General features: G+C 53.3%; 1 protein-coding gene across 1 annotated transcript in view; it reads right to left on the bottom strand.

The window, feature by feature from the left end:
• Positions 1–10244, bottom strand: part of LOC131554951 (glutamate receptor ionotropic, kainate 1) — a 102355-nt gene extending 92111 nt beyond the window's left edge. The window contains exon 1 of the mRNA XM_058800583.1: positions 10112–10244. Within this exon, the coding sequence (XP_058656566.1) occupies positions 10112–10238 (127 nt within the window). The 5' untranslated portion in view covers positions 10239–10244. The remainder of the gene's footprint in view (positions 1–10111) is intronic.
• Between the last annotated feature and the right edge of the window lie 3782 nt (positions 10245–14026).

The following is a 14026-nucleotide window of genomic DNA, read 5'->3' on the forward strand; positions in this document are numbered from 1 at the left end:
GACAGGAGATCCTGAGCCTGCAGTTCAGAGCTCCAACCCTGAATCCCAGGAGAAACAGCACCTCCAGAAGGGCAGGGGAAATTCTCCCTCTGACTTTGTGCTCATCATCCCCAAGAGATGAAGCAGACTGAGCTGTGGGGAAAAGGCAGATCTCATTTCTGCAATGACACCACCCCCCAGAAATTGTAATTTAGTCTCCAAATTGTGGGCCTTTTGTATTTCTCTTTGGCCCTGTCCAAGCAGGAATGTGCCAGGCTGGCTGCAGCTCTTGGGCCGAGTGCAGGCTCTGGGAATGGCGGGGATCGCCCACTGCCCTCTTTCCTCCCCTGCTGCTGCCCCGATGGATCCCCCCCGCTCCAAGGCTCCCCAGGCTGGGCTCCTCCTCTCCCACTCTCACTTCTCAGAGCAGTGTGTCAGATGATGTTTAAACATGACCCTTTTACTCAGGTTACTCAGTGTAACACGGGCAAATGGTGATGAGATGGATGCTGGTGCTGCATTCCCTATTTTTACCTCCATTGATTCTCCCGTGTCTCTCATGGATCACCCTCCTGAAGAAGTGACAGCTTTATGTCAGCCACAACAGGGCTGTAACAATATTAGCTCCGGCATCAATTCAGCATGACACCAGAATTGTGTCATGCTTGACCCTATTTGATAGATCCTGCACAGAATCTGTGCTGAGCTGCACAGAGCAGGGCCACACTCTTTCCCAATAACACATTTTCCCATCTACAGGCGGCTTTGGGCTTTTACTGCTCCAGCCATGGGATTGCATGTAAATAATAATGTTATTTCTAGAGAATGTGGCTCAAAGACAGCCCAGCTCTTCAGTTCCAGCCTCTTCGTTCCATCCTAGCTGGAATAACTCACTGCTCGCTGCTTCCTACCACAAACCAGGGAACCTGGGCTCCTTCCCCTGCCCTGCTGGGCTGAGGAGGGCAGGGCAGAGAGGGGAACCTTTGCACGAGTGGGAAACCTTGGCAAAAACAGCGGCTGGGGATAGAAAAGAGAGAGGAGGAGGCTTTTCCTGCTGATTTCCCCGAACAGAGGGAATACAGAACCTTCATTTGCAGTTGGGATGAGCTGCAGTAAATTGCCCAACTGTTCTCCTCTGCCAGAATAATGCACTTGCCAGAACCTCATCACTGTAAACTGCTGCAGCTCCATTGACTCCGGCGCAGGCAGAGCTGAAGGAGTCTTTGGGTCATTTGTTCTTTTTTTTTCCCTGAGAAAAAGTGCTCTGCCACTTAAAACAAAGGGCAGGCAGCCAGAAGAGATGATTTTGTACCAAATTTTCTCACATATTTTCTGCAAGGGCTTGGATTTGAAAGAAGTTTTGAAGTTAAATTTACTAAATTTAAAGCTCCTGTCACTGAAATCTCCTGGAGAAGCTGGATGTGAATTCATTGGGCCCTACCTGTGGCCAAGGAGGTTTCTAACAGGGTGACTCCCATGGGACAAGGACCAAGTTCTGACTCTTTTGAAGCCTGTGGCCCCTTTATTCAGCCCTGCCAACAGGAGAAAATGATTTTAAATGTGAGGCATAAGCTTGTCAGCACCACTTTCCTTAGCAGGAACCGAGCCTCATTCTAAGAACTGCCATAAAATACACTCTTGGTGTGGGAAACAGAGGAGTGCAGACATAAAAGTCTGGATTTTTAGCATTAATTAAAGCTCCCCAGCAAAGTTTGCTCTGCATCTCCTAAACTACCTTATTTAAATTCTTTAAACCCCCCAGCTCTCACTGTGCAGATGCTCTGGTACCACAGAGCAGCTCAGCCCCAGCTAAACTCTTCTTATTGGGTCTTGCTGAAAGTCATCAATTCCAATGAACACGCTGGGATGTCCCCACCACGGAGAGCAGAGGAGAGGGCTGCAGGCAGGAATGCAGTGTTCAGGGAGTGTTCCACACGGCTGGGTTATTAACCCCCTGCATCCCAGCACAGGGGAAGGGCTGCACACAGCACAGCGTGCGTTTCCCAGCTCCTCTTCCTCAGAGCAGCCGGCACCCCAGCATGACAGCAGCAGGATGGCAGCTCCCCAGGGCTCCTGCAGGTCAGGGCACAGCACCCTCACCCTCTGCAGATGCCTCAATGCCAGGACATGGCTCAGCCCTGGCTGTGTCCCCAGGGAGCAGAGGGACAGGAAAGGCTTGGGCAGCAGAGAGAGAGCCAGCCACAGGCTCTTCATAGCACAGAGAAAAACCTCCATTCTTCACAAAACACTGCTCAAAAATTGAATCTTGGTGCAGCTCAATGGAGCAGCCTCATCATTTACAGCAGCGGATAAAGCTGGGAGATGTAATGTGAAGTATCTGCAGCAGCTCTGCCCCTGATATAAAATGCACCCTGGGCAGCAGAGCCTGAACTCCCCTCGGCGCGCGTTTCTGGCAGATAAGTCAACAATTTGGGGCTTTCTGAGATAGTCACAGCCAGGGAAGCAGGAGTTTCATGGGGCTGCAGCTGCACAGCCCCACTGATAAGGTGTTGGGGTGGCTGGGCACAGCTGAAAGGAAGCGGCGCCGCAGGAACAAAAAGCTGTTTGTGTACAAGTTGTTGGATCAGAGATAGCGGGGAGAAAGACATCATTTTTACAGGAGAGCTCTCACAGGGGCCTCAGGCACAGAGCTCGTCACGGGGCACATGGGCAGCCCCGTGGGGGACAGGGGGACACGGGGGACAGGCTGGGAGTTCAGAGTACATTTCCCCACTTTCACACAGGGACAGAGAGCTGGACTCAAGCCTTTCCCATAAACGTGTGAGGTTTAAAAGTGCACGCCCAGAGGATGGGAAACACCACACTAATGTCGACTGAGCAACTCCAAACCCACTTTGGTTACCCGGTGCACACCAGCTCCACAGGATTCCTGCCTCCTTTGCTGCAGCCTTTCCCTGTGGCATTTTGTGTTTAGTATTTGCAAGTACAGGCAAATAAATTGGGGCTTTAGGGTGTTTTGCTGGGAATCACAGCACGTGCTGAGCTCCATAGGGAAGGGCTCCATGGGATGACCCAGTCCAGCTCTGCCCCTGCACTGACACCCCAGAACCCCACCTGTCCTGGCTGTCCAAGCCCTCCTTGCACTCAGACAGGCGTGGAGTGTTTGGCACAAGCCCAGTTTATCACACAAAATGTGTCTGAACAATTCTGGGTGAAAACAGCCCAGCAGTGACTCCACGTCCTTCCTGTGCCCCGCACCAGGTATTTACTCATTCCTCTCCCATTTCCACAGACTATCAAGGATCATCTCTTCGATTTTTAAATCTTTTCCCATGCTCTTTCTGAATTCTAAGATGAATAAAAGCAAGCAAAGGCAAACCAAAACAAAAATATTTCAGTCAGAAATTGCAATTTAGATTTCAAATTGCGGGCAGGAATTCCTTTAACACTTCTTGGTGGTTCACTGCTCCCTTATTTCCTGTGGCCAGCCAAGCTGTGATCCATGTGGGACTGCTGAGGGTACTCAGGGTGCATTTCCAGCGCCCAGCCCTGATGTGTCAGCGCCTGCCAGTCCCTGGAAAAGTGCAGCACAGCTCCAAGCTGACCCAGCTCTCAGCAGCTGCCGAGTGACGGTGGCACGACAAAGGCAGTTTTACCCGGCCGCCCCGGCTGCGGATGGGCACAGCTCTGCTGAGCCCGGCTCAGGTGGCTCCCACTGCTCCCCCGGGGCTGGGCCAGCAAATGGGATTTGTCTGCAGCTCCTCCAGAGTGAAGGGACTGGGCCAGGGACACCGCTCCCCAAATTCCTCCCTCGCCCAGAGCCTCTGTGGGCATGGCTGGGCTGGCACACCGGGATGGCAGGAGAAACCTCCTTGTGCCACAGCAAGGAGCTCTGACATGGATTTGCCTCATGTTGGACTCTTTGCTGAGTGTGAGCACAGGAAAGGGGATTTTTGGGCAAGCAGGAGGTGTGTGTTTGGGGGCTGTTTTCCCTCTGGGTGTTTGCATGTCAGAGCATCCAATTCCCAGCCCTCCAGATCTTCACTGGGGCTGGGAGGGAGGCAGTGAATCCAAGGGCTGTGAGCACTGGGCTGAGCCTTCCCCAAAGGCAGGGTCAGCCCAGCCAGCCTGGCTGCAGGGTGGCACGAGGACATGGGCAGCTCTGATGGACACCTCAGCATCTGCAGGCACAGCCCACATCCCTGGGGGTCCTCCAAAAGCAAACCCTGTGCTGGAACAGACAGGGGGTGAGAGAACAAATCGGGGCAATTCTGTGTTTGCCACTGAGCAACAGGCCGGGAAAACCCTTCATTACCTTCCCAAAGTGCACAACACCCTTCTGGGAAGGGCTTAAAACACAAAGTGCTGCTGCTGTGTCCAAAATACGTCTAATTACACAGAGGGCCTGCATGCCATAGTGGAGAAGTCTGTGGGAGAGCCAAAATGGGGGGAAAAATTGCATTGTAAGGCCCCAAAAGCACCAATTTCCATGAATTTTCCCTCTAATGATAGCATCTCAGCCAAACTCTGCATTTGGGGAGGTGCCTCTGCGCTCTGGCTGTCACTTGCACCCAGCAGGGTGGGAGGGGGCTGCTCCTGGGCCCCAGCCAGACCCAGCGTGCTGCAAACAGAATCTGCCCTGAAATAGGCCAGGTTTGGGTGTGCAGGACGTGGGAACAGCCTCAGTGCCAAGAGAATTTATAACTCTCCTCTTTTAAACTTGTGCATTCTGAAAGCTCAAAGGAAAAACAGAACCCAACAGCAACCCAGCTGGAAGGTGTGACTGCAAAAAGCCTGATGGATCAAGAAAAGAAGCTCAAAAGTGAGCCTTTGGCACCAGTTCTGCCTCTCTGGCCACAGAACCCATTCCCATTTCCCTCTGTTTGTGCCGCCCTCATTTAGTGAAGCTCTAAGAGTATGTAAGGAACTTTCTGCACTGTCAGAGGAATTTAAAAAGAAAGAAAAGAAGAAGTTACTTTAACAGCTCTGTCAGATACTGGCTCCTGTAGCTCAAGTGAAAACAATGCCAGTGTGGAATAATGAAGCTGTTTTGATTTGGAATTTTGATTTTGCCCTGAGAAAGCGAATTCATCATTCGAGAGCTCATAATTTCCTGGAAAATGCCCTCTAACCTTCAGCAGGGAGAGAGAGGGAAGGGTAATAACCTCCCCTTGCAAAGCTTGCCCAAGATCATAAACTCATTACTGCAAACTGAAATCTAAAGTCAGCCCAAACTAGGACAGGCTGGGCTTGCTGGTCACAGCCCCAAAGCTGTGCAGTAGAACTAATCAGTTCTGGGATGGGATTTGTTTCCTTTGAAAGCTGCAGTACAATCTCCAGTTTAGTTGGTCAAATCAAGCCTTTCTGAGAAAAGAAGATTAGAGGCAGTTGTTTAAAGTATTGAGGGGAGAGCAGGATTTAAGCTTTATTACTGACCAGGACATACAACACAGACTGTAATGAGAAAAACAGTATTGGGATTGTACTTCCAGCCCAAATGGAAATGTTGAGAGAGGACAGGGCCATATGGAGGAGCTTAGAGCTCAGGCAAGGGGAAATGCCCTGGAAATCTGAAATGGGGTGTGTGGGGAAGCCAGGGGGCTAAAACAACAATGAGCACACCTGAATGTCTGAAAACAGCCTGCTGGGCAAGAGATGAACTCTGCAGAATGGCTTTTTATTCTGTTTGCAGGGAAGGCTCCTCCAGCCCCAAACATCTGATGGCAAACTCTCCTCCCTGGTGGAATTTGGGCGATTCCAGCACTGCCAGGACCCTGTCCCGTGCTTGAGCTGCTCTGGGGTTACAGAGGGAGGCTGCAGGGTGCCCATTCCCCAGGCTGTACCAGCGAGGGCAACAGCGGATTCCCCAGCACCCGCTCCTCTCCTGTCCCACAGCCACCCAGACACCACCCTCACCCACGGAGCTGCTGGGAAATGCAGCACTGCCACATCTATATTGGATCTATTTTGTGTTTCTCAGGCTTCTCAGTCTCTCAGCCGTGCCTAAACCCCCCCAGCTCCGGTCCAAACCCAACCTGCCCCCTCAGTTTGCCCTGTCTGGCCTCAGGACCTTTCCCTGGCTGTTCCCCCCAGCTTTGGGGACAGGTGGGCAGGACAGAAGGCACTCACACCTCAGGTTTGGCTACCACAGCCCCGCTGGCTGCTGCAGATCACCAAGCCTGCGTGATGGAATATCTGAGGAGCACCTGCACCTCCCCAGCCCATCTCCTCCCTGCCCCAGGAGGCGTTTAGGAGGTTCTGGCAATGGAGGCCAAGCTGGAGATTTCCTGGGACAGTTTCCCTGTCCCCAGCAGTCACCATGTCCTGGCACAGCCACTCACTCAAGGAGCTCCCTTGCTGAGGGGCTGCAAAGCATTTTGCAGCAGCATTTTTAGGGATTTTTAACTCAATTACCCATTTGAACTCAGCCAAACGTGGCCCTGCCTCCCACTTGTACAGCGCTGTCAAATCCAGTGAGGAGGGAGAGGCGTGAAAATCAGATTTTGGATGCTTTGGTGACAATCCTTTAGAAATATTTGCAGCAAAACAGTTTTCCCTAAGTGTAGAATAAGGAAACTTAGGTAAAGTGTATCACAAAGAATTGATAAACCACTGAGCACTCAGCGTCTAGTGAACAAAATGTATTTAATGTCTCATCATCTGGTGAGAAAAATGCAGCTGCATTTCCTATCATATCTAAAATAGAATAACTTGTAGATACCTAGTAACAAATACTGTAAACTAACATTTTTCATTATGTTGAGATATGATAAGAGACTTTTCAAGAAAGGTTTTTGCCATTTCACACTGATGAAGCTCGGAATGGTACTAACACACCTAACACAGAGGTGTGTTAGTACCATTCCCTTCACAAACAAAATCTCAAAAAGAGTTGGTGAAAAGTGGCAGATTTGCAGAGAAATTAATGAGGTTTCTGCCTTTATCATTCTCATGAGGGGGAAATGGCAATTTCACACAGGAAAAGAACTCACAGCTTTAGCCCTGCTGGGGGAAATCCAACAGAGATTTTGAAATCTATGTTGAAAATTTCAGCTTATTAGAAATTGGTATTTTGTGGGTTAGGTTGAGTTGCAGGTGTTTGGTTTAAATCTGATATTTCTCAGCTGGAGATAAATGTTATGGGGCTAGTCCTGTATTGTGGAAAACACAATTCACTAAAATTGGGAATTTTGGTTGAGTAAGGAGTAAATCAGTGCAAAGGATGAACCCTTATGTAAATATTCCATTTACAGAAACACACAAATTACTGAAAATCCTTCTGGTTTCTGTCTCCTCACCCTGAGCAATTCCTGAAAACCTGCCCATTTGTTCATTTCCAGGAGCTGGTAATTTCAGAGATAATTACAAGATTCATCCATTATTCTTTTATTAACTCCAGAGCTTTGTCAAGAACTTGCAGTTGGTCAGTTGTAACCCGGAATGGAGCTCAGATGATGACCATCTGTAAATTTTCACATAATATCACTGGATTTTACCCTTTTAACCTGTTCAGAATCTGTAATCTGAGCAGGAATGAGAGCTCTGCATCCAGCACCAACAAATGGATTATTCTGTTGCTGCTGAGATGTCTTTGGAAGCTGTTTCTGCACCTGAGCATCTGCTCCAGTTCATTACCATTCTTCCTTGGAGATCATTTATTTCATACAAGTGGTACAAGTAGCAGAGATAGGAAGGACTTGGTGTAAAAACCGAAAATTCCTTGGAATTCAGTAAGAAATATTGGGTTCATGAACTTTAAAGACACTTTTATGTAATACAGTCTGGTGGGTAATGTGCAGATAAAGATGGTATTTCCTTGGACAGCTCCATTAGCTCCTGTGTCAAGGGAAAAGCTTTTGAGCAGGAGTGGGGAAGAAATATCCAGTAAGACAGCAGCATTTTATTTTATTTTCTTTTATTATTGAAACTTCAAGCTCCATCTTATCTCAAAATCCATTACTTTTATCCTAATGAGTCAGTTTTACTTGGTCACACTGCCGTCCCTCATCTTTTGTTTAGAGAGCTGGAAAAGGAGTCGTTAATCAGTGCTGAGGAATAACTGGAATTCATATCACTCACACGTCCTTTCTCAACTAATTAAACACCACCAAGACAATCCATTCATTCCTATTACAAGCCAGAAAAAAAATTAATAAAAAACAAATCTGAAAGCTCCCTGACAGCGGAAAATGCAATTAAACTCTGAGTGTATGAGTCCGGGCACAAACTGCTGCACTTTCTTCCCATAATTAACTAAAACACGGGGAAAACAATCTGACGGCTTAATGGCATTTCCCTCGCTGTCAGAAACGCTTGGGGACGATTTTATGATGTTGTCACAAAGAGATTTGGAGGAGTTGCTGCCATTACTCCTCTCTGCCACCTCCGAGAGTGACAGACTCCACGGAGGAGCTTTGCTGCTGTTAACGGATGTGGAGGATTAATATTTTATAACATCATTACTCCACAGGCAGCAGAGCCACGGCGGGAAGGATACACTCAATATTTTATGCATTCCCAGCCCCTAACACAGTGATTGCCCTGCACATCCCACCGAAAGCCGGGCAGTTTGTCAGCTCCGCGCCTCGCTCCGTCCTGCTGGCAGTGACGGGGCAGTCAGCGCTGGGCTCCCATCCCTGCGTGCCTGCCCTGGGAGAGCGAATCCGACCCACAAATTCACCGGCCCGGCCCTCGAACGGGGGAATTCAGGGGAAGAATCGCCGGAGCCTCGCCGGGCGCTCCAGAGCAGCGCAGAACTTCTGCGGGCACAGGGGGCACCCCAAAGCTCTGCCCGGCTCCCTGCGAGCCTGCGGGCAGCGCAAAGCCGAGCTTTCCTCCGGCACACGGCATTCGGGCTCGGCTCAAACCCGCTAAGCTGGCACGCTGCTCCTTCCTTCAGAGCTATGCCCCCCAAACCAGAGCGTCCCGCTGGTGCCCGCGGCTCGGGGATTCGAGCGCGATTTTCCTCCCCAGGTTTCACTGGGGGAAATGCCCCCGAATCCCCGCTGGGGCTGTGGGATCGCCCGGCTTTGCGAGGTGCGTGTTCCAGGAAAGGCGTGAGCGGGGAGCAGCGAGCTCCCCCAAACCCCGGGAAAGGCGAGCGCCCCCCGAGCGGGGACAGCTGGAGAGCATCCTCGGCTGCGGGGCTGCGTGCCCCCGCTCTGCAGCTGCGCCCAGCGCTCGGAAGGGACGCGCCTTCCCTCATTTCAGTGCTCGGGCCGCGCTCCTTCGCTCTCGGGCACAAGGAGCCTTCCCTGGGCTTCGGGGAGCGCCGCTGCGGGCGAGCCCAGCGGGGTGAGGGCGTGCGGGCAAAAGGCTCCGATCTTCAGCTCCGCACGGCAGCGCGCCCGTGGGACTGCGGGCTGCTCTCCCAGCGCCGTAAACAACGTCTTTCCCTTTTTAAAATTTTCTTTTTTCTCTTGTTTGTTTCCTTTATCGCCCGCCTCATGTTCAGTGTTTGCCAAGCGCAAGAGGGATAAACAGAAACAGCGGCGTGCCAGATTCTGCCTACATCTTTCCCACAGCCTCTCCTAACCCCGAACTCTTCCGACACTTTGTATGCACCGTCTCACTTGACTGACACAAGAAACCCTCTGTAGCAAGAGAGGCTTCCTGTGAGCCGAGCCCCGTTTCCATGGCGCGGAGTTTCCTACTCAGGAATAAATCCCCGATCCGCGGAGTTTGCCGCGCAGCCCCGCGGAGCTGCCCCTGCCCGGGGCAGCGGCAAACGCGTCCCGCATCCTGCCGGTCCCCCCGTCCTGCGCTGCGAGCCGGGACTCTCCGCACCCCTCGGCACCGATTTCAGGGTCACCGAACCCTTCCTGCGCGGGGACAGAGGTGCCTGCCCGCCTTTGGGGGCACCTCGCAGCGTGCCCCTCGGGCTCCCCGCGCCCAACTTCCCTGGCACCGCGCACGGGGGCGAACTTTGGGCAGCGGAGCGTCTCCGAGCACCCGTGAACATCCCCGAGCATCCTGAGCATCCCTGAACATCCCCAGGCATCCCGAGCATCCCCGAGCATCCCTGAACATCCCTGAGCATCCCCGAGCGTCCTGAGCATCCCGAGCATCCCTGAACATCCCCGAGCATCCCGAGCATCCCTGAACATCCCTGAGAATCCCTGAACATCCCCGAGCACCCCGAGCACGCCCGGCGCGCCCCGGCGGCACTCACCGATCCGCAGCACCTGCTGTGCGCTCCGGGGCAGCCCGGCCGCGGCGCAGAGCAGCAGCAGCAGGAGCCCCCCGCCGCCGCCCGGGGCCGCTCGGCGGGGCCAGCGCGGGCCGAGGCCGCTCGCCATGCTCAGTTCATGCTCCGTTCATGCCGGCTACCCCCGGGCGGGCCGGCTCCGAGCCGCTCCGCGCCGCCCGCCCATGGCGCGGGGGCTCCGCGCTGCCGCCGCCGCCACCGCCGCGCCCCCCGCGCCACAGGGACGGAGGGAGGGACGGAGCGGGAGGGACGGAGCGGGAGGGACGGAGCGGGAGGGACGGAGCGGGAGGATCCTCCCGCGGGGCGGCCCCGGGCGGGGCCAGGCGGCTCCGGGCTCTGCGCGCACCCGGGGACACGCGCGCGCACTCGGGGACACGCGCGCGCACACGGACACGGACAGGGACAGGGACACGGACAGCTGCCCAAGGAGGGAGCCTCCCCCTCTGGGGACATCCCAAAGCCACCCGGACGCGTGCCTGTGTCACCCGCTCCGGGGGGCGACAGGGGTTCGGTGTGGATGCTCTCCAGATGTCCCTTCCAGCGCAGTCCAACCCCCGGGACTCCGGGATTCCCCGGTTCCGGCACAGGGACACGCACAGGGAGAGCGGCAGAGCTGCCTCTGTCCCTGCAGCCCCCGCGGGTCCCTCCCCGCAGCCCCTCCTGGGCACGGCAGAACCTTGGACAGCCCTGGCACAGGGGACACGCACAGGGGTGCGGGCTGGGGGACAGCGTGGGACAGGTGACAGCCCTGGCACAGGGGACATGCACAGGGTGCGGGCTGGGGGACAGCGTGGGACAGGTGACAGCCCTGGCACAGGTGACACACACAGATGTGTGGGCAGGGGGACAGCGTGGGACAGGTGACAGCCCTGGGACAGGTGACACGCATGGATGTGCGGGCTGGGGGACAGCGTGGGACAGGTGACAGCCCTGGGACAGGTGACACGCACAGGGGTGCGGGCTGGGGGACAGCGTGGGACAGGTGACAGCCCTGGGACAGGTGACATGCACAGGGGTGCAGTCACCAAATCTCTTTCCCTGGTGACTCGGAGTTGTCAAGTGAATGTTTAAATTTGGTTTTTGGGTTCCGTGGGACTCGGAGGGCTCCAAACATATGGGTCCTGAGCTGCTCTGAAAAAAGAAAACACCACCAGAGGAGGATGACTCCCACCTAGCAACAGAACTAAACGTGCAGAGCCGAGCTCCAAAGCTGAAATCCAAAGCTCGGATGGTTTATTTAGCATTCCTCTCAGCCTGCCTCACCGCTGTTGCAGCCGGGAGCTGCTCCGAGCAGCGGCAGCTCGGGCCGGAGCGCCACGGCAGGAGCAGCCCCCGCGTTGTGGCAGCCCCAGAGGGGCCCTGGCCGGCGCTGCCCGGTTCGCAGGGCACCGCAGGCTGGGCAGGGGTCCCGGGCAGGGCTCCCAGACTGGCATTCCCGCGGGGTCCCGCCCACAGCCGCACCTGGCGGGTCCCAGGTGTGTTGGGCTCGCAGCCCCAGGGGCGCGGCCCCTTAACTGCGCCCAGGTGCGGTGTAACCCGAGCTGGGCTCTGGGCTGGGCTCTGGGCTCGGTAAAGAGCGCTGTGTGCCCGCAGCAGCCCCTGCTGCTTGTCTCGAGTGGGAAACCCCCGTGCCCGCACGGCGCCAGAGCCCCGTCCCACCCAAAGGAGCCGGGAGGAGCCGTCCGTGCGCCCGCAGCCCGGCCCCTGGGGCCCTGGGGTAAAAACCCGCCCCTCAGGAGGTGCCAAGACATCCAACGTGAGTATTTCACCCCCCCGAGCGGGGTTTTACACTTGCGCTATTTTTTTGGGCAAGTTTTTTATATTGCATGAGCCGTGTCTGTGTGTGTGCACATCCTTGGCCCTATGCCGTAGGAATCTGGGAATTAAGTAAAGTTATAATTCTAATTTAGCCCAAATGCTCTTAAATATTGTTCCTCTGTTAGACTGTTGTGGTTAAGCTACAAATTAAGGTATAAATTAAGTTATAGGTTAAAGTGCTGCTGATTTTCAGTGTTGTTAAGCTTTCCATCCTTGTTTACGCTTTACACACACACACCTGGGTGGTTTCAATTCATTCCTGCTTTGATTGCCTGGATTTTGTTTGCTTTTGGTGTTGCTTTGCTTGTTGTGCCCCAGCTGGCCTTTGTGAGTAGAGTGAATCTTGCCAGAGGACCTGTTGAGCTTTGGACTTTAATACGAATTCTGACTTTTCCTCATACCCTTGATTTTTTGAGTGACATCAAGCACACTTCTTTGGGACCAAGCCCCACTGTGCATTTCTCAGCCATGTTTGGGGGGTCAGAGCCCCCCTGTGCATTTCTCAGCCATGTTTGGGGGGTCAGAGCCCCCCTGTGCATTTCTCGCTGCATGTTTTGGGGGTCAGAGCCCATTTTGCATTTCTCAGCCATGTTTGGGGGTCAGAGCCCCCCTCTGCATTTCTCACTGCATGTTTTGGGGGGTCAGAGCCCATTTTGCATCTCTCAGCCATGTTTTGGGGGTCAGAGCCCCCCTGTGCATTTCTCGCTGCGTGTTTTGGGGGTCAGAGCCCCCCTGTGCATTTCTCGCTGCGTGTTTTGGGGGTCAGAGCCCCCCTGTGCATTTCTCGCTGCGTGTTTTGGGGGTCAGAGCCCCCCTGTGCATTTCTCACTGCATGTTTTGGGGGTCAGAGCCCATTTTGCATTTCTCAGCCACGTTTGGGGGGGTCAGAGCCCCCCTGTGCATTTCTCGCTGCATGTTTTGGGGGGTCAGAGCCCCCCTGTGCATCTCTCAGCCACGTTTTGGGGGTCAGAGCCCCCCTGTGCGTTTCTCAGGTGTGTTTTGTGGGGTCAGATCCCCAGTTTGCATTTCTCCCAGCATGTTTTGGGTTCTCCAGGGACAATTTCCCCTGAAATTAGCCATGTTGATTTCCTGTTTAACTGAGAGTAGGCATGTAGCATATTGATATTATCAATGGTGGCAGAGTCTTCTGCACAGGAATTTGAAGGTTTTATTCTTGTTCTACAGTGTGAGATTCCGCTTGGATACAATGTGTGAGCATTAGACAAATTGCAGTCTATATAACACTGTTAGGCTGATAGCTAAAGCCTTGTCTGATATCAGGGCCTCATGACTGAATTTGGGGATGTAAAACACCTCCTTCCCCCTCTGTATCATTCCAGAATTCTGTTTTGAGTTTGGAAGCAGCCACAATATCAGAAAAACAAGTGTATTCTAACATGTTGGGAAATGTGGAAGTTTAAATAAATAAACCTGGAAGTTTTCTCAATTTTGTCATCAAGTTCTGAGAAATTTTACCTCTGTTGCCCTTAGGATATTAGCAGCCCTTACCCAGCTTAGGGTACTTCAGAATATTTTTATAAGTTTTTCCCCTCTCTCTTTAACTGCAAGAGACCAAAACACCCCTGAGTTCCATTGAAGTGAGGAGGTAAAATTAAGTTTTTAAACTCAAACATGTTAAGCCCTGAGTACTTTTGCCGGAGCACCATGGCACATTAGAAAGGCAATACAAACGAAGACATGGCTGTGATCACAGCGAGTTTAAACATCACATTTTGTGGCTGCAGAGCTCTGTTTATTTCTGTCCCCAGAGCCATAAAATCAGCCCCTTTTCACTAGAATGCCAAGGGAAGCTCAGGGCAGCAGTAACTGCAGAACGCCTCCCCTGAGCTGGGCCACCCTCCTGCCCCTCAGCATTCAGCTGAAAGGCACCAATAACCCACAAATAACCCCTGCAGCCCCTCCCATTGTTCCTTTGCACAGGAGGAATGAACCCCCACACCAACAACCTCTTAGCACACACTGAGGGAGGGAGAAGAATTAGTTTCATGTTTTTATTCCCTACTCTGTTTCCCCAGTGCATGTTTCTCTTTTCTGCCATTA

The sequence above is a fragment of the Ammospiza caudacuta genome, chromosome 2 (genome assembly GCF_027887145.1).
Source record: "Ammospiza caudacuta isolate bAmmCau1 chromosome 2, bAmmCau1.pri, whole genome shotgun sequence".
NCBI classification, from domain to species: Eukaryota; Metazoa; Chordata; class Aves; order Passeriformes; family Passerellidae; genus Ammospiza; species Ammospiza caudacuta.